The 21,600-nt window shown below is 35.4% G+C and overlaps 2 protein-coding genes across 3 annotated transcripts in view; both read left to right on the plus strand.

Moving 5' to 3' along the window:
• Window positions 1-325: 325 nt before the first annotated feature.
• On the plus strand, window positions 326-5,284 carry LOC138703782 (transmembrane protein 223). The gene is made up of 3 exons (XM_069831959.1): window positions 326-972; window positions 1,154-1,296; window positions 5,074-5,284. Exons 1-3 carry the CDS (start codon window positions 486-488, stop codon window positions 5,227-5,229), a joined length of 786 nt encoding a protein of 261 aa, XP_069688060.1. The 5' UTR covers window positions 326-485; the 3' UTR covers window positions 5,230-5,284.
• A 9,932-nt stretch (window positions 5,285-15,216) lies between these two features.
• Top2 (topoisomerase 2) overlaps window positions 15,217-21,600 on the plus strand; it is a 100,622-nt gene continuing 94,238 nt past the window's right edge. For both annotated transcript variants that reach the window (XM_069831960.1, XM_069831961.1), the window contains exons 1-2: window positions 15,217-15,288; window positions 15,422-15,547. The gene's annotated coding sequence lies outside the window, so the exon portion shown is untranslated. The remainder of the gene's footprint in view (window positions 15,289-15,421; window positions 15,548-21,600) is intronic.

The following is a 21,600-nucleotide window of genomic DNA, read 5'->3' on the forward strand; positions in this document are numbered from 1 at the left end:
AATTATTTCCATCGAAGAAATGAATATAACATGTAACCTAGTAGCTGATATAGCGTCATTAAATAATGGATTAAAAAATTCCTTTTGGTTGTCCAGTATGCTGATTTATATATTTTGAAACTATAGTTATTTAAAAGCAGCGCCGTTATTCGTTCACAGTGTTGGCAGCTTTATTGCAGGATAATAATGAAATTCCCTAACATTTTTATGAATTCGCCTAAAAATGGAAATATCCCAACGAATCTCTTCTGGCATTCGAATCGCAACGAATCGTGGTGGTTATACTCGATTTATATCGATCTGTGATTTATGAATGAGTGAAATGACAAACGAATGGGCATAGCCGCAGAGTGGGTACAAGGACCGGAGAGGTTATGATACTTGTGATTACAACAAATTGTAAAGGCAATGTAAAAATTTTAATACTGTAACAGCTGTTATCTACAGAATACGGTGAGAAAATATACATAGAAAGAACCATATTGATGAATTTACGAAACATGAATTGTTTTATATCATTGTGTAAATATCGTATTTTTCCCCATCTGACATTTGGAACTGTGAATTACAGAAATGTAATATATTGCAAAAATTTTGTGAACGAATTTTACCGTTCTCCCACGAAAGTTATGTACTACAGAAATATGACATATTGTGTGGGAAATGTGAACAAAATCAAAGAAGTGCCAACATTTTCTAAAGGTTTTCTGAGTACATCTGCCCTTAATGTGAATACGAATGTAGCAAAGGACGTGATAATATACCGTTACGAAAATCCGAAATTTTTTCGGATAGTTAATATTTTTGCATTGTGTCAGTTTGGTTTCTGGACTTATCTTGCTCATTTTGCTTTCACTTCATTGAGAGATGCACCTGTACCGAAGGACAGAGATGATCTTCCATGGTGGAGAAGAATTAATTTTGGAGAAAATAAGTACAGAAACGGTTTGTCAATTATAAGTTTCTTAATAGGTAAGTATTTCCTAAGTGTATTAATACAGTAATAAAAATGTACAACATGAAATAACTAGTCATTTCACTTAGGCCTAGAGTTAACTAGGCATATTTACATCGTAAAATTCGTAGCGTAACTTTTATTGTTATTACAATGCGACAACGTAAATTAAACTTATAAAATATTTTCTTTCTAAAGGATATGGTATTCTGACATCAGCATGGTTATTCACTCTGAAGTCCGTTCGGTTCCTCATACTAAGGAAAGGTGGAGATCAATTGACATTTGTAACTTACACGCCATTTGGAAAGAATAGAATGTTGACCGTTCCAGTGAATAAGGTAAACCTAAAGTACACATTCGAGCTTTCTCTTATATATTTGAAATTAGCCATTTAAGTTTTGTTCTTTTTGTTTGTAAGTGTACCAGTAATTAGCCATTTCTTTTAAACGTTGAAATTATTGGACACTATTTAATTTTCCTTTGTTCATATTATTAAATTGTAAGTTTCCGTATAGCCTACTTACTATCTCAGCGATAAATTTCAATAAATAAATTATGCTACCAAAAATGGGTATAACCCATTTGTCTCTTCACGAAGGCTGCACGAAAACATATTGTTCATACTACTCAAAATAAGAAATTCAGTTCCAGGAGTGAAATAAATATTCTACCTAATGAATTCTATTGTATTGTATTGTATTTATTAACATTCCATGGTATTCATACATGCTTACAGCTAGAATATGGAACAAGTCAAAAAACTTAATACTATTATAAAATCTTAATTTATAGTCACAGTCTAGATGAAATATATACAGACGAGATTTACAATATAGTCTACTGGTACAACACAAAGTTTTAGTATCAATTTCATGAAGTGTTATTGAATATCATGAATTCACCTACAGAATAGAAGGCGTGAGAAATTAGGTACTTCTTTAATTTGGCCCTAAATAATTTTATGTTTTGAGTTTCATTTTTTATATCGATAGGGAGGCTATTAACAATTTTTACTGCCATATAACGCACTACTTTTTGATAGCACGATAGACTTGCCGATGGAGTATAAAAGTCATTTTTTTGACGTGTATTTATGCTATGAACTGTTGAATTAGTTACAAAGTTTTCACGATTACATACGAGGAAGACTATTAATGAAAAGATATACTGACAAGCCATGGGCATTATTTGTAGTTTCTATTTGATTCAATTGAACACACCGCTTTCTGCTATCTTCCATTTAAATACACTGTGAAGAGAAATTCTGTTTGTTTCAATTCCACTAAATGGGAATGGGCCTTTACACTTCCTCAGCAGGCTCTTGTGTATATAGGCTTCTCACACCACAGTAACTCTTCTGCACTCTATTGACCCCAATTGCTGATAGACTGCAAGACATCCAGTAGCGATGTCTGTTCTGGAATCTTTTTTTAAAAGTCACTTAGATACACTTGTGTTATTTTGTGTTTCCCTATACCCCACGATGTTTGTACTGCGGCAGATATAAACAGAGAGTGAATCTGGTGTGCAGTAAGTGTTAATAGTCTTGGTGTCATGTATTAGCTTGGAGCTTATCAGCAAGAAAGGTTACCTACATGCAGATGCTGAACAATGTGACATTTCAATTTCGATCTGTTGTATGCTATGGCTCGAAAATGGGGCATTGTAAATCATAGGTCTCCAGTTCAAATTCGCTTGTCTTATAATTCCTTATTAGGGTGCGTCAGAAAGAACGGATGGATTTCACAGGGCAAGAAAATTGTAAGGATTCATCAAATCAAAAATTTATTGTTATCAACAGACCACCAATACATGCAGTTTATTTATGGTATACAACATCATCCATATGATGTCCTTGGCTTTCGATACAGGCATCGAGGCGTTTTCTGAAGTTCGCCGTCACTTTCACAGTCATAGCTAGTGGGATTGCCGCGATTTCTTCACGAATTGCCGTCTTCAGTTCATCCAGTGTATGTGGTTATTTACGCCTTCAAATGGTCCCAAAGAAAGAACTCGCAGGGCGCGAGATCTGACCATAACCTCGGACAATCTCAGTGCAATAGCATGTTTGCGGGCTGATCTTTGAGGTGGCCAGACAATCTAGTGTCTGTCTCCATATTTGCAGGTGTACACATGCTCCGTTTTCGTCCAGGTGAATTCTTCTTTAATGTTGAACCTGTGGTACGAAATGAAGCCACCCACCGCAAAATTGTATTCCGAGTAGGAATCCTAGCGTGACGTCCGATGTCGAAATGAGTCCTGAGTAGTGATCACAGACTCTTCATTTTTCAAAAATGTCTCTACGATGAAAGCACATTGTAAGTCAGACCAACACCATGTTCTCAACTGAAACTGCATTCTCTGGCTGACCCAACAGTCGTGGTCCCCCTCTCTCTATCCCTCCCCTCGCTGCGTATCGATAGTTTGAAATCTATCCGTTCTTTTTGACGCACCCTGTATGAAGTTGAAAAGTTTATTCAGTTAGGCTATACTCTGAATCTTCTTTCTATTAAAGGTGTTTCTTTCTAATCAGAGTGATTGAAATTGATATAAACAAATGTAGTTAGCAGAAGAAGTTGTTTCATTAATTGGTAATTTCATAGAAAATGGGCAACTGGTTGAATGTAGTAAGTATTTTTTTTTCTTTTTATTATCTAATTTAATAAACCCTATTTCACCCTGAGGTATATTAGGGTTATAGTTGGCATCAAAATACATATTTATAAGCAATAAACAATAATAAAATTATAATACAAAATTGTTGTTGTTGTTTTCTAATGCCAGGCGTTTGACAATAAAGTCATTTGACCTCTTGCACTCCAATAATTTTCAAAGATATTATCATGGCCAGCCACTGAAGCACAGATTTTGAGGTGTTCCGAATCCATTTCTTGGTTTGATTAAATGGCAAGTTGTAGCCGATTTAAGTGAACACCATATTTTAACGTTTTGGTGGCTACTTCATTCACACACAACCCCCAGAATGTCTGGAGGACCACACCTGCTGTTGGTCGACGGGTCCATTGGACCTAGCTGGGAGATCTTGTTGATCACCATCTTTCCCTCCTTAAGCCACTGGAGGACGATTTTAGTGCTATGGCAGGTCAGCACTAGGAACAGAAAAGTAGAAAGAGGAGGAAGGAAAGGGAAATGAACCCCTAGGCCTCGAATGCTCTAATGCTGTCGGGGTCGAAGAAAGTAAGAGTTCAGTCAGAGGGTATTAGGTATTGAATAGAGGAAAATTATACCAAATTCAGTCATTAACTCATCAAGCTGACCAGTGCTAATTGATGAGTAGCCCCTCCCTTTAGTTCAGCTTGTAAAATTATGCTTAGTAACAGGTGCACCACGGGAAGGTAGAGATGGGACATTGGGTATTTGTCCAGGTTGGTTCCTTAAAGCCTTCAATGGGAAGGTATATATATATATATATATATATATATATATATATATATATATAAAATAGCTATTAAACATGTTATTTTAGAGGCAATAAATAGCTACTAATAAATACTAAGAGATGGCTTAAAATTTACGAATTAAATACATTGGTAAATTTTAAGCCAATGTATTTAGTATTACCAACTTTTTTATTTTAGAGTTAAATGTTAGTGATTATTAGTGACTTTTATATATCTAGGTTTTATACTAGATGTCACCGTGATTTTCTTTGGATTTGATTGGTTATAGTCTTATAGTTGTCATTTGTTGTAGAATTTTCGTTAATTTAATGCAGCATGAGTTAAAAAAATAGCACTATACTATACTTTCAGTGTGTTTATGTTCAGAGAAAGACTTCGCATATTCCATTGTGTGCTGGAACTTAAAACCTCCAACATTTTGAACATTTCTAAATATGGAAATTGTATGTAATTCCAAAATGTTGGATATTTTAAGTTCCAGCAGATGTGGAAAACCTAAAAGTCTTCTTAGCGACTCAGAAACTTTCCAAAACTACAGTAGACCTGCAGATTTTCATGTGATAAGTACGGCATGTTAATAGAGCACTTTTTCTATCATACCACATGGGTAGGATTATTATTTAGTATGGTAGTTTTTAAGTTGGTCCATTCTCAAATGAATGAACACTCACCATTGTTTATCTTTACTTGTAGGTTAGCAGTCAGGAAAGCCGACAAAATGCCCGTGTACAACTGCCTATCAAAGTGAAAAACCACCGTCTCTTCTATGTGCTGGATATGAAAGGACAATTCACCAATCCAAAATTGTTTGACCACACTGCAGGGCTCAGAAGAGAATGGAAAACTTGATATGAAAAACTGTCTTTCAGTAATTAGTAATAAAAGCATCATATATATTTATTAATTTTGTAATTTTCATTCTCTTTCCCTCCTCTTACCATACAAAAAGTTTCTAGACGTAAGATCATGCTGAAGGTAGACAGAGTAGACCTAAGGGTAACAGCAGTTTATTCAAAATTATTCTGATTATTTCACATTACGTGTATATACAGTTTTAATGTTTTCAGGAAGTTAAGGAGCCTGGGTAGTCTGAGCTTATGGCTGTTGTGTGTAAGTGAAATAAGCGAAGAAATTTTGCTATTACTTTTCAGCTTTTGTATCTATCGATTTAGATTACAATTTTTACAGCATACAATATTTGTGTGTATGTTTTGGTTTTTATATTATCTTTATACTTCATGTTTTTTTTTTTAGAAGGGCCTACAGGCGAGTATTACAGCCTTAGGCTTATTGTGCAACCTTATACAGTGAAACCTGTTCAAATCGGAACCTGAATAATCCGGAATCCTTCTATTTCGGAACAACTTATTGGTCCCGGCGAAATTCGTATGTATTATGTGTAATTTTTCCTGAATAAAACGGAAACTGTCCAATGCGGAAACTGCCTGCTACTGTTCAAAACAGAAATAATATTTTGGGCCCACTGCTTTAATGTAAACTATATTTTGAAACAGCGTGTAATTTCAAGGAATATACGAAATATGCAGGTCACTAAGAAAAAAAAAAAAAACAAGTTTTCTTTGCAAAATTTTAGAGGGTATGAGGGTGTGCTGGCCTGTCGGTCATAAATTTTATTACCCTGTTGACTAGGCAGACGAGTCCCTTCAAAGGTTGTCAATGCTTCACACCCATATATTGTCGTAGCTAGACAGAGCGCAAGTGTAGTGATTTCCTGGTAAAAAAGTTGCGTAAAATGTGGCATTAAGATTAAGTGATGTAGTAAAATTTATCAACTTAAAGGAAAATTAGAAACGAAGCGTATGTGAAATAATATTGAAGTTCAGTTTTGGAAATTTCGGGTGTGACACTTTAAAGATAAAGATCATAACGAGTGAGTGGCTTGGGGTCAATATTGGTGACATAAAAGGAACCAGAAAGCAACTGTTTATGTGGAAATAGATGAACTGTTGTGGAAGTGGGTTATTCATGATCTTTCAAGGAACATGCCAATTTCTGGACCTATTCTGCAAAGCAAGCCATTGCACTGGGAAAGAAATTAGATAAGCCAGAATTCAAGGCTTCTAATGGATGGCTCCTAGTCTAATCACGGTAATTAATAATGTGCAGTGATATACTGAACATTATTATAATATAGTGTTAAATATTAAACTGAATGAGATTAGTAAACTTTAGCAGTGTTTAATGACTGCTGAATGAGTTACGATAAAATTTATACAGAAAAAGAGATTTTAATCAAGATGATTCACCAATGGAATAAGCGACAGAAAGCTAATTTAACGTGATTAGTAATAAACGGAATATTTTGTACTTCTTGCAGTTTGCGGCATGTCATTTGTTTTTCATGTATACGAATGATAAAATATTCCATTTTAATGTAACACCTGAATAATACGGAAACCTGCCCACAACGGAAAAAAAATTAGGACCATATCACTTCCGTCTTGAACAGGTTTCACTGTACTTAAATGATTGTTGAAGTCCTTAGGATCACTTCTTTCAAGTGCATGATTTACTGCATGATGTCACAGTATCGATTCAGCCACAGCATCCAGTTCTGACTGGAGACCTGATCCTCCGCCTGCCTGTGATGTTATTCTGCAGCCTTCTCAGATCGATGGCATCTGTTCGCAATTCATGTGTCTGAATCTGCTGCATCCTCAACAAGTAGAACATGCCACCATCGACTCCACAACTCACCAAGCCGCTATCTATCCAAGGAAGCTACATTCCTCAGGTCACCCGCAGTCTGCTTATTAAAGCCCCTGCGGCATCGCTGGATATGTGCAGCTCCCGCATACAGATGGCGCCTATAGACAGATCCTGGAACCATGTCCTCCTGGCCGACCTATAAACTATTGAGTTGATTAATAGAAATGATACTAATGAAGGTGAAATGAGTCCGTGGTCCAACACTGTTATACCTCAGATACTTGATTTTATAATACCGGTAGTACATTATGCAACGAGCCTATAATGGTAGTAATTAAGACGTAAGTATGATTGTTTATGAAACGAGCACAAGCTCGTTTCATAATTTTCATACGAGCGTCTTAATTACCATTATACACAAGTTTCATACGACTTTTTATGCTCGACCATATTTCTAACTTGAAATTATTTAAAATTAGGTCTTCTTATGGTTATGTGCGAACTGACCTGAATTGTGAGATGTGCGCAGACGCGAAAGTATTGATTTTTTCCGAGGCCGAATGTCATTGACCTTGGCAGAGAATAAGATGAAGATTACTCTGATATAACCTGGAAAATGATTTAGAATTGAAAAACGAGATGACAAATTGAATTTATTTGAATATTATTTACAATTAACGCTAATTATTATAGTAACAGAACATAACCTTCTGCGACAGTATTGGATTTCCAGCCTCCTGACTTTTCGCTAATTGTCTTTCGATTGCATATCCGAGAATAATCGATATAACGGTACAAAGCTGACTTGTCATTGGCTGAACACCTGAACTTTAATGAGTAGGTGTATTTTAATGACATGCATTAAAGGACTGCTACCAGGTGTATAATTACTACATTTCGGCATGGTCGAGCATAAAGATTTTAAAACCTGAAAGATATTAATTAAACTTAAGTTAAAAGCATGGGTACTTCAGGAACATTTTTCTCAGAAACTAGTTTGGGCAGCAGGCTGAAATTGTGTATACTCCTTTTACTTACAAATGGCTTTTAAGGAATCCGCAGTTTCATTGCTGCACTCACATAAGCCTGCCATCGGTCCCTATCCTGTGCAAGATTAATCCACTCTCTATCATCATATCCCACCTCCCTCAAACCCATTTTAATATCATTGTGTATTGAAAATGGCTTGAAATGGTCATATATACCATGTATATCCATCCATGCACACTAAAACAGTTCAAGTCACAATAGATACTAGACCTTGTAATTTAAACCACAAAATAATTTAGATTCATGCCAGAACACACAACAAATACTAAACTTAGGTGAATATCTGAATAATATAGTTATGATATACACTTTGTTATAGTCCCGACGCTGGTATTTCCGGCATGACTCCGCCTCTTTGCTTACGTCTTAGAAAGTGAAGGCTCTATAAAGTCTAGGTAGGTAGTATCGTTCGCCATTTTTGTTCTTACGTTGCCGAGCTACCATACGAGGAATCTATTTACCACACCGTTAAACATTATCATGTCGTAGCTCCTATGATAATAAATCAAACACACTGTAATTCAGCAAATAATTGAGCGGCAAATAACGTCTTCATGTGCTTTCTGCGAACGCCAACGAAAGAGCTAAAATGGCGGGCGATTATATTAAGTATTTATCGAGCCTTAAGAAATGAATCAGTGAATCACAAGACGCACATGTTTAAATGTAGCCGACCTGCAACGCAATTGGCTGCCGGAAATTAGAGCGACAGGACTATAGGTACTGTAATTATGGTCGGCCTTGGTAGCATAGTTGGTATAGCTCTGGCCTTCTGTGCTCGAGGTTGTGGGTTCGATCCCGGCCCAGGTCGATGGCATTTAAGTGTGCTTAAATGCGACAGGCTCATGTCAGTAAATTTACTGACATGTAAAAGAACTTCTGCAGGACAAAATTCCGGCACACCGGCAACACTGATGGTGGTGGAGGTGGTGGATAGTAATAATATCGTCGGTTTACAAGAAAAACACATTAAGTCAAAAATATTACTTCTGAGAAAACCTCCTTTAAGCCAAGCATCAACGCGGTTCGATCACCTGAACCATCCGTCGTGGTAAATAGTCACTGAAGATGGAGAAGCATCTCCGAAACATGTCTGACTCTAATTTCTTTAATAATTTTATTGTATTTATTAGTGTTCATATAATTGTAATATATCATCTTTAATGTATCTTAAAGATAATAGCATTTGATTTCATGTTGTTTATTTTAATCTTCCAGGTTTTTGCCCTCTTATCTATTAAGTGAAGATGTTGCTATACAGCTCTATATGCAGATAATATGTTTAGTTTTTGGCTGAAGATGACAGTGTCATCAGCATACATTGCCAATTGTGTGGCATTATGATGAGGAATATCTACTGTATATAAATTGTAGAGTCTGGGAGCCATCACTGAACCTTGAGGAACATCTGGTGAAATATGTTTAATTGGAGAGTATGCCTTGCATACTCTGACTCTGAATTTACGATTAGAGAGAAAAGAAGAAATTATGGATATGAGATTATCCGGAATTTGTAGAAGGATGAGCTTTGCTATGAGGCCATTGTGCCAGACTGTATCGTACGCTTTCTCAATGTCTAAGAATGCAGCAATTGTACTACATCGATAGTGAAAACCTCTGGTGATATATTCTGTTATTTATGTCAGTTGAAGTATTGTAGACCTGTTCGGCATAAATCCAAATTGTTCATCAGGGATAAAGTGTCGAGAGAAGATAATATGTTCAGAGAGTCTGTTAAATATAATTATTTCATATATTTTCCCAAGGTATTTAGTAGGCTAATCGGTCGAAGATTGGTAACAAGTCGTCGTGATTTCCCAGCCTTAGGAAAAATAATAATAGTTGTTTCCTTCCATATTTGTGGGAAATAGAGAAATTGTAGAGCAGTATTTATAAGGGAATGCGCGCTGGTTCGATTCCTCATGGGAGAAGAAATTTTCTCATGAAATTTCAGCCAGTGTATGGGACCGGTGCCCACCCAGCATCGTGATGCACTTGGGGAGCTATGATTGGTAGCGAAATCCGGTTGTGAATACCAGCTATAACAGCTTGGGGGATCATCGTGCTAACCACACGATACCTTCATTCTGGTTGGATGATCGTCCACCTCTGCTTCAGCATGTGGGCATGAGGCCAGCAGCTGGCTGGTCGGTCTAGGCCCTTCACGGGCTGTAGCGCCACGGATTATTATTATTATTATTATTATTATTATTATTATTATTATTGTACGAAATGGAAATATGAAAATTGGAGATTTATCCTTCAAAGAGGTGGAAAAATTCAAATATCTTGGAGCAACAGTAACAAATATAAATGACACTCGGGAGGAAATTAAACGCAGAATAAATATGGGAAATGCCTGTTATTATTTGGTTGAGAAGCTTTTATCATCCAGTCTGCTGTCAAAAAATCTGAAAGTTAGCATTTATAAAACAGTTATATTACCGGTTCTTCTATATGGTTATGAAACTTGGACTCTCACTCTGAGAGAGGAACATAGGTTAAGGGTGTTTGAGAATAAGGTGCTTAGGAAAATATTTGGGGCTAAGCGGGATGAAGTTACAGGAGAATTGAGAAAGTTACACAATGCAGAACTGCACGCATTGTATTCTTCACTTGACATAATTAGGAACATTAAATCCAGACGTTTGAGATGGGCAGGGCATGTAGCATGTATGGGCGAATCCAGAAATGCATATAGAGTGTTAGTTGGAAGACCGGAGGGAATAAGACCTTTAGGGAGGCCGAGACGTAGATAGGAGGATAATATTAAAATGGATTTGAGGGAGGTGAGATATGATGATAGAGACTGGATTAATCTTTCACAGGATAGGGACCGATGCCGGGCTTATGTGAGGGCGGCAATGAACCTTCGGGTTCCTTAAAAGCCATTTGTAAGTAAGTATTATTAATTATTATTATTATTATTATTATTATTATTATTATTATTATTATTATAGTATTTATAAGGATGGTTAAATATGCAATTATATTGCCAGAAAGATTCTGTAACATGTGATTCGTGATACCATCTGGGTCAGGAGTCTTGTTAGAATTGGATTTCTTAATATATCTGCGAACTTCTGAAACAGTATATTATGGGTTTATTAATTTGTCCTACAGAATAATCTCTGTAATGTTGACAATTAATATTTGAGGAGAAAAATTCGCTCTGGCGCTGGGGATTGAACCCAGGTCCTTGGTTCTACATACCAAGTGCTCTGACCACTGAATCCCGGCCAAATAAGTCACTCAACTGAGTGCGCTCCTAGTATAATGGCAGTTGACACTAGACATATACGTCAACATATATGCCTAACTTGGAGTCAGACCATAAAGATAAACACTGAAGGAGGAAGATTCGATCCAGTGCTGTGGATTGAATTCGGCGTAGCTCAGTGGTCAGAGCGCTTGGTATGTAGAACCAAGGACCCGGGTTCGATCAAATATTAATATTAATTCTGAAACAGTGGCAGGCTGTATCGGTATTCATACTGTTTATGTTTGAAATCATTTACTAATCTTCGTATTGAGCGATAATAAGACTGATGAGGCTTGAAGACATTCTCAAGTTCATCTGCTATAACACCTGCTTTTTCATCGTCAGAGTATAAAAGGCCGGTACTGCTTGAAATTGGGAAATTAGTATACTCCTTGGATTTAGTAAGTCTACGACTTATTTTCCAGGGAATATTGAACTCTTGTGTTGATTTATCAAGATCATCTTCAAACTTTGTTGCCCTCATATGTAGAAGTTGTTTCTGAATTGTTCTTGTAACTTGATTTAATTTTGTTTTATCTGCAGGATCGCGATACAGTTGCCATCTTTTTCGAAGTTGTTTCTTCTGTAGGATTAGTGCATCAATATCTGGTGATGTACTATTCATGTTATGTTTAATTGGTTGAAGAGCTTGAAATTTTGCCGACTGTAATGTTTCAGTCAGGCATTCCCCCTCTTGGGGGACAAGACTAACTGTAGTAACTTTCGAGGAATATCACTTTTGTTGACGTCGTACAAAATTTTGTCCAATATTCTTTTGAGAAGATTAACTCCATATGTAGATGAAATTATTGGGGATCATCAATGTGGTTTTAGGCGTAATAGATCAACTATTCCAGATAATGGAGAAAAAATGGGAGTATAAGGGTACAGTGCATCAGTTATTCATAGATTTCAAAAAGGCATATGACTCGTTTAAGAGAGAAGTTGTATATGCACTATCACCTTTACTTTTTAACTTTGCTCTAGAGTATGCCATTAGGAAAGTCCAGGATAACAGAGAGGGTTTGGAATTGAACGGGTTACATCAGCTGCTTGTCTATGCGGATGATGTGAATATGTTAGCAGAAAATCCACAAACGATTAGGGAAAACACGGGAGTTTTACTGGAAGCAAGTAAAGAGATAGGTTTGGAAGTAAATCCCGAAAAGTCAAAGTATATGATTATGTCTTGTGACGAGAATATTGTACGAAATGGAAATATAAGAATTGGAAATTTATCTTTTGAAGAGGTGGAGAAGTTCAAATATCTCGGAGCAACAGTAACAAATATAAATGATACTCGGGAAGAAATTAAACACAGAATAAATATGGGAAATGCCTGTTATTATTCGGTTGAGAAGCTTTTATCATCCAGTCTGCTGTCAAAAAATCTGAAAGTTGGAATTTATAAAAGAGTTATATTACCGGTTGTTCTTTGTGGTTGTGAAACTTGGACTCTCACTTTGAGAGAGGAACATAGGTTAAGGGTGTTTGAGAACAAGGTGCTTAGAAAAATATTTGGGGCTAAGAGGGATGAAGTTACAGGAGAATGGAGAAAGTTACACAACACAGAACTGCACGCATTGTATTCTTCACCTGACATAATTAGGAACATTAAATCCAGATGTTTGAGATGGGCAGGACATGTAGCACGTATGGGCGAATCCAGAAATGCATATAGAGTGTTAGTTGGGAGGCCGGAGGGAAAAAGACCTTCAGGGAGGCCGAGATGTAGATGGGAAGATAATATTAAAATGGATTTGAGGGAGGTGGGATATGATGATAGAGAATGGATTAATCTTGCTCAGGATAGGGACCGATGGCGGGCTTATGTGAGGGTGGCAATGAACCTCCAGGTTTCTTAAAAGCCAGTAAGTAAGTGAAGTGTTTTACATTTTATTCATTAAACACGAGAAATTACTAAACTATTGAGCATTGAATTTGGATGTGTTCTTATAGATTTCATAAATTTGTTTCTGGCATTTTGAATATAATCACTAAATAACATTATATTTAGTGACTCATGTAGTTGAGAGTTACTGATATCATAGACTGCTCCCGTGATTGTCCTTCATATTGATCTTTGTATTCCATCCAGTCTTTTAATATGACGTATATGAGTATTTGACCAAATTTCACAGGCATATAACATATATGAACGGATCAGGCAAGTGTATAATAAAACTTTGACTTTAAGAGAGATGCGACTTTTGAGGAGAGGATATAGCAGCATGAAACGTTGAAAAGCTCTGTCTCTGATTAAATTTATATGTTGTCTGTAAGTCAGTCTACTATCAAGATAAATGCCAAGATATTTTACAGCCGAATTAAAAGGTTTTTTTTTTTTTTTTTTTTTTTTTTTTTTTTTTTTTTTTTTTTTTTTTAACTGTGAGTTCTTCTGGTAAGTGTGGGAATCTTTTAGTGAAAACCACTGCCTGTGACTTAGTTCCATTAATCTTTATTCGCCATTTTATAGACCATTGTGTAAGTAAATCAAGAGGGGTTGAGGGAGGGAATACTTCCTGCATAGTTCAACATTTTCATCACCAGGTGCGCTGCTAAATGCATGGAGTAATTAGTTTTCATTTTGGCTACGGTATTTAAATTAAGAGAGAAATTAGAAAAATTTAAAATAAAAACAGACAATATAGGCTAAGTTTGTAAAGCAAATGATGATTATACATTCATTTGCTTACATTGCACTGAAATTTACTTATATAATCTATATAAGGTAAGGAACTTCAAATAAAAAAATGGATAATTTTGATAAAAGTGAGAACTGTTTAACAGGTACTGGCAATGAGAAATTTTATGTAGCCTACTCATACTTTAAAAATAAAAGAAACTGAAAATATGAATTTCTTATAGAAAGTATCAAGACCAACAATACAATAGTTTTCTTAATTTTACACTTAAAACATATTTATTTAAATACTCTGGAGTACCGGTAATTAAGGAATTTACATTGGAGAGAGAAGAGGAGAATTACTTTCGTAGAAGTGAGAAGAGAGAATTTTTCTTACAGATATTGAGAAATGGTTTGTACTCTTTTCATTTATATTTCCATTGGCAAACTGTTAACATTTTTTTATAATGCGTGTTACTAATCTTTTATGTAATTTATAATTTTATTTATTTATTACAGAGGAGGGACACGAAGGCTTGCACGTCTTAGATTTATTGTGCTTTCCACTCCTGTTCTTGCAAAAAATAACAGACCCCCCCCTCTGACAGACTGAACTCACAAATATCACAGCCCCATACTATTGGAGTATGTTTAGTCAGTCCGAAGATTTGCTGGAACCTCAAAAGTCATGACACCAATAAGGCAGCATTCATCAGGCAATTAAGCCATGAGATGATGGGCTATGGTAGCCATTTCCTTCCCCCGTCCATTGCATAGGCTATGTATGGGGAACATATTTCACAAATCTTACATAGGTCTAAACTATGCAAAAATATTTCTTTTCTCTTGTGACACATATCGTCTAGTGAGATGTATTAGCCAGAACCTCAATCAGAGGTAATAATTGGAGCAAGAGAAACAAATAGTTAAAAAAAAACTTGAAAACAAGTATGTAACCATCTTCTTTCTGCGTGGCGACTTCAATTGCAGGGATAGGATTCTTTTATGTTCCATACATCTACAAGATGGTCCTCTCATCTTGTTTATTCTCTTCAGAAAAAAGAGACGCAAACAACATTCTTATTGCCCTAATCCAACTTTGAATTCACGTGAATTCCCTTTAATGACAATCATTAGACCAGCGATTTGAGGTTTGAAATAATTTGAATTTTTAAAGTTCCGCGCCTTTTCGATATCTCGTGACACTACCGTTTACAGCTCAACGATCAACTATCGATAAACATTCAAAATGGAGGGCTCACGAGAGTGACGCTCCGGTTCCCTTTTTTGAGATAGGAAAGTAAGTAAATTATACGTCTTTGTTAGCAATTTTATAACTTTTATGTGTTCAATGAATGTATATTAAATTATGTGTACCTAGGTATATTTAATACATTCCTATAGTTAGAGATTCGTATACAATTATGTTCCAGGTTTTGACAGGCTTTGTTCAAGAGGTAACTAAAGGAGATCGAGCGCTGGCAGTTGAATAAATTAGACGAGCCATTTTTTGTTTTGGTGTAAGAAGCAAGAGACTTCATTCTTTTAAAGGATATAAGGTAACTAGTAATACGTTATTGTATCCGTAGGCATGTTTATAGCACGAATGTTATTTGTGGTCAATTACGGTTATGTACTGTGGGTGCTTCCCGTTCGATTATGTTGGCTGCTAATTTTCTCATACTTCTCGGCGGCAACCAATGGGTGGACGTTTTGTGTTGAGATAGAGAGCTCCGATTTTTAAGGATTTTGTTTTGTTTTTTTTTTTATTTTTATTTTGTTTGTTTGTTTTTTTTTTTTTTTTTTTTTAAAGATTTTCTGTGCTTGATATCTATATAGGTAGACGAATTTATTGTTGTTAACATGTTCCAAATTTAGTTGGTTTTTTACAACGTACCGGTACTGCATTCGAAGGACAACATGTCATACTATTTCGAAGAAGTATGTCAATAATTGTTTTTAAATATTATTTTGTTAAATTGTGTTGAAATTACTTTATAACTTAAATTATGGAATTCTAACTTATATGGCATTGTAGCTAATTTTTAAGTGTTTTATTCATTCTTTTGCACTTCGAACAGTACAGCTCTGTTATTGCGTATTTGAAACTTGCACGTTTAATTTCTTCAGTCGTTTAAGATTATGTTAACATAAGCTTTACAATAAGAGCAATCACATTGTGTTGCGAAACATGTAGTGTAGGTTGAGAAGAACTTTAAATTGAATTTACTGTTTTCAGTGAGAATACCTAATACATAACTTTGCGGCCATTACTGTAGATTACCATTGGTATTAAGTTCCCATATTTTTGTAAGTTTCCTCCATGAAAGGGTTTACCGGCAATGTTTGAATATATGACACTTCTTTTATGCCTTTCTCGACTAAACTGGCGCTTGTGTACCTTGTATATACGAATCTGTGACAGGTTAGGTTTGTTTAGGTTTTTGTTATGCCTTACATATACTATCAACTGCATCTTCACAAAAAAACGCATACATTCAACGATTTTCACTTACGAAATCACCAGAACTACCTCAGTGCTAGTTTCACCAAGTCACTTTTCAACAGGGTTGGAAAACAGTTTTATTAAAAAAAATAAATAAATAAAAACCCGCCTTTTTTTTGTTTTAAATTATTTTTTATACTGTTTTAAACAGTGTCATGAAATAGTGCTTTTTTAAAAATGTGTTATTGCTGTCGTTAATTAATGCTGAGTTCAATCACTCCTTTTCAGATAAGCTTGTACTTGAAAATCATTTGTTCTAATGCAAATTAGAGTGGTGCCATATGATCAAGCTAATCTAAACACTTCACTATCGATTAGAAGAATAACACGCAATCTAATGTTAACACAACCATTCCTAAATCTAAACATTTCACTTACACAATCAGAAGAATAACACGCAATCCATACCTGTTTTTTTTAAAGATGGGACATGACAGTTAAGCAGCCGAGCTTGGAACTACAGCGCTGTGTTGATTATATCCAACAATGCCTTAACCCTTTACTGCATAGGACAGTCTTGCACACACCGGTTTTATATTCAAGTAACTTAAGTAGTTCTATCTTTGTCAACTAATGTCACATATGGTCAGATCCAGTTATTGACAGTGTGTCATATCTGGCCCAGTATGCAGTTTCAAATATTATAGGCTACGCTTATACAGACGTGGACAAATTATTAGCAAAACTCACGATTTTTATTGTATAATTATACAAAATTTGACTTTTCAATTTTGACTGCAGTTGATATTTTTACGTACTTCTGAGTACTATAATCATAAAACTGTTGTTTTCTAATGCCAGGCATTTGACAATAAAGTCTTTTGACCTCTTGCACTCCAATATTTTTCAAAGATATTATCATGACCGGCCACTGAAGCACAGATTTTGAGGTGTTCCGAATCCATTTCTTGGTTTGAGTTGCACAATGGGCAGTTAGGGGACTGATATATTCCAATTCTATGCAGGTGTTTATCCAAACAGTCATGGCCTGTTGCCAATCTAAATGCAGCTACAGACGATTTTCGTGGTAAATAGGGGAATTAACTGTGGATTATGATGCAGAGAGTTCCATTTTTTCCCTTGAGATTTGTGTTATCAAATTTTGTTTGTTGAAGTCTAAGTATGTAGATTTAATAAATCTTTTCACACAGTAGTACGTAGATTTAGTAACAGGTCTGTAAGTAGCAGTGCTGCCCTTCTTGCTAAAGCATCCGCATTCTCGTTTCCCAGGGTTTCACAATGGGATGGTATCCATTGGAATACAATTCTTTTATTGAGTGATACTAATTGAGAGAGCATTTTAGTTATTTCTGCTGTTTGAGATGAAGGTGTGTGTTTAGAGACTATTGATAGAATAGCTGCTTTGGAGTCTGACAATATAACTGCATTCTTAAATTTATTGATGTGGCATAGAAGATTACTGAGACTTTCACTTATTGCAATGATTTCTCCATCAAAACTTGTTCCATATCCAAGAGATCTATAAAGTGAGAAGAGACAGCACGTAACACCTGCACCGGCACCTTGTTCTCTGGAGGTCAAGGATCCGTCGGTGTATAAATGAAGCCATTTTCGTGTAGGGTATCTAATATTAATTGTTTCTAAAGACAATTATTTCATTATTTCAATGTTTACTTCTGATTTTAGTATTTGTTGTGTTAAATTTAGATTATACTCTATATTTAACAGAGTTAAAGGGTTTGGTTTAATTTGTAAGTTTTCTTTTAAATTCGGGATGTTGATTTTCTTTTTTTTAATTCTTGAACAATGGATATGAAACTTTTTCGAGTTTTTAATCTACAGAGAGGACTGTATGAAAGCCAATTGTTTCCTGGTAATCTGATAAGTTTTTCATATTGAATCAGTGCTTTTTCTTCTATTATCATTTTGATGTTAATATTAGTGAGGAATCTCATAGAATCTATTGGAGTTGTTTTGATTCCACCAGTAATGAGCCTGAGAGCTTGGTTTTGAACACGTTCTATTTCGTTGATGAAAGGTGAAGTAATTAAAATTTCTCCACAGTACGTCAGCACTGGCTGTATAAACATTTTGTATGTGGTGTTCAAAGTATTCCTAAAGCATCCCCATTTCTTTCCTGCTAGTCTTTTTAGAAGGGAGAATCTTTTACGAGCTTTTTCAGAAATGTATTTCAAATGGTTGCTCTATGTTAACTTACTATCGAAAATAACTCCAAGATATTTGGATTCATAAAATCATAAAAATCTTGTTGTTTTCTAATGCCAGGTGTTTGACAATAAAGTTATTTGACCTCTTGCACTCCAATATTTTTCAAAGATATTATCATGACCAGCCACTGCAGCACAGATTTGTTAAATGGCAAGTTGTAGCTGATTTAGGTGAACACCATATTTTAACGTTTTGGTGGCTACTTCATTCACACACAACCCCCAGAATGTCTGGAGGACCACACCTGCTGTTGGTCGACGGGTCCATTGGACCTAGCTGGGAGATCTTGTTGATCACCAGCTTTCCCTCCTTAAGCCACTGGAGGACGATTTTAGTGCCATAGCAGGTCAGCACTAGGAACAGAAAAGTAGAAAGAGGAGGAAGGAAAGGGAAATGAACCCCTAGGCCTCGAATGCTCTAATGCCGTCAGGGTCAAAGAAAGTAAGAGTTCAGTCAGAGGACTGGATAGGAAAGGGTAAATAGGGAATTAGGTATTGGATAGAGGAAAATTATACCAAATTCAGCCATTAACTCATCAAGCTGACCAGTGCTAATTGATGAGTAGCCCCTCCCTTTAGTTCAGCTCGTAAAATTATGCTTACTAACAGCTGCACCACGGGAAGGTAGGGATGGGACATTGGGTATTTGTCCAAGTTGGTTCCTTAAAGCCTTCAATGGGAAGGATTAATGGCTCTCCCCCCTGTATCCGACAGATACCCTTTTGCAGCCAAATTTTAACAGTCGTCTAAATTGAAAAGTCACATTTTGTAAAAATATGTCACAAAAATCGTATATTTTGCTAATAATTTGTCCACGTCTGTATTATAAGTTATATGAATATAAAACCAGTATGTGCCATATCTGTCCCAGAATGCAGTAAGAGGTTAATAACAAGCAAAATAGCGGAATGGCGTTTTTTCCCCTTTTTTCTTGTGCTGCCATCTGTTGTTTCGGTCAGCAATTATCAATTACACATTTCCTGAAATTCTTTGAGCTGTTCTCTCTAATGGCAGAGAGTGAGTGAGAGGGGGAGAGGGCGTGCATGCGCGTCACTTCATTTTAACACAACCAGAAGAATGTTTGCAATGTTTGCTACGTTTGCCTTCGTGCCTGTCACGTGCCTCCTACATATGTAAGCAAACACTTTGTAAATAGTGGACTAGACTCACATTCAGGAAGTTCTGGGTTCGATTCCCGGTTCTGGTCAATGTAGTTGATGTTTTTCCCTTGGTTTTCCTTGGCTGAATATGACTAATTTTCAGTTAAATAAAGGTGAATGCTGGTTTGGACCTCAAATGCCACAAAGTAATAGACACGCATCCGCAACTATACACTGTAGACAGTTCCAGTAGGAGTAAAAGCAATTATAAATAAATACAAATAAATATATTGATGGTGTTGAATAGCAATCTCATATGTTAAAAAAAATAAATACTGTCTTCTGTCAGAAATTTGTTCATTTTCAAGATATTAAAACGATTTTTTGTTCTGTAGAATTGAATTTTTTGATATACAAAGTTCCTGTTCAACTTGATGGATACATAGCTTAAAGCGGGGATGTATAAGAAACAGCACGCGAACGATCTTCGATTATTCCACGTGCTCCGGGCTGCAGTGAATATTGCTATACAGGTAGCAGTGACTAAAGGACAAGGGTGTACAAAATGAACTTTAAATAAAATCGAGTTACAATAATTCTTTACCTTTTTAATCTATACTAATAATAAATCTGTAGCCGAAATTTTTCTGGTAATTTTCGATTTTCCAAAAATAATTGGTCCTAACATATATAATTAACCACCCTAAAACCGAAAATCGCTTTTTTGAAATTTTTGTCTGTCTGTATGTATGTATGTATGTATGTATGTTTGTTTGTTACCTTTTCACGCGATAATGGCTGAACGGATTTCGATGAAAATTAGAATATAAATTAAGTTCGTTGTAACTTAGATTTTAGTCTATATGGCATTCAAAATACATTATTTAAAAGGGGGGTTTTAAGGGGCCTGAATTAAATAAATCGAAATATCTCGCTTATTATTGATTTTTGTGAAAAATGTTACATAACAAAAGTTTCTTTAAAAATAATATTCCTTGAAAAATTTTGATAGGACTGATATTTAATGAGATAAATGAGTTTTAAAATTAAAATAACTGCCATCTAAGGCCGTGTAATGAATTAAAAAACAAATGACTTCGTCTATAAGGGGCCTTGGACAGCAACAATCGAAAGCTATGAAAGATAGCCTAAAGAGAATGTTTCTGTGTTTGTATGAAGTAATATCGGAAGCTAAATTAACCGATTTGTATAATTAATTATTATTTAACCATTGGAAAGTGTAGTTTCTCTAGATGGACATAATGCTATAATGTTATTACAGTAACTTCTGATATAATATAATATAATATGTAATATTATATAATATAATTTAAGTTATTTGAAGGGTTCAGAACCATAGTGGGCCAAGCGCCATTTACTGAATACGTAGAAAACAAGGGTTAAAATTAAATTATTACCATAATTCAATGGAAACCTATAACAAGTAAAATAAAATATACACATTAAATCTAAATGATGTCAATCTTCATTAAACTATGGTTGCATGTAATAAAAATCAAGAAACATGTTAAAGGAATTGTCATTGCACCAAATGAGTGTCTCTGGACCAAAATGATCACATTTTAATTATTTGGATGCAATTTAAATTAAGTAACATATTAAACGATTTATCCTTCTATCAAACACGAATGTTCCCTGGATCAAATATCCTATTTTAATTATGTAATTACTTTATATTTATTTCTAACGGGTGCAGCGGAGCGCACGGGTATGGCTAGTAAATGCAATAAAATTATTTCAAAACAGAAGATGTATATGCGATTTTGAATAAGCAACCAAAAGTTACTTGTAATTTT

Source organism: Periplaneta americana, chromosome 7 (genome assembly GCF_040183065.1).
Source record: "Periplaneta americana isolate PAMFEO1 chromosome 7, P.americana_PAMFEO1_priV1, whole genome shotgun sequence".
Taxonomy (NCBI): Eukaryota; Metazoa; Arthropoda; class Insecta; order Blattodea; family Blattidae; genus Periplaneta; species Periplaneta americana.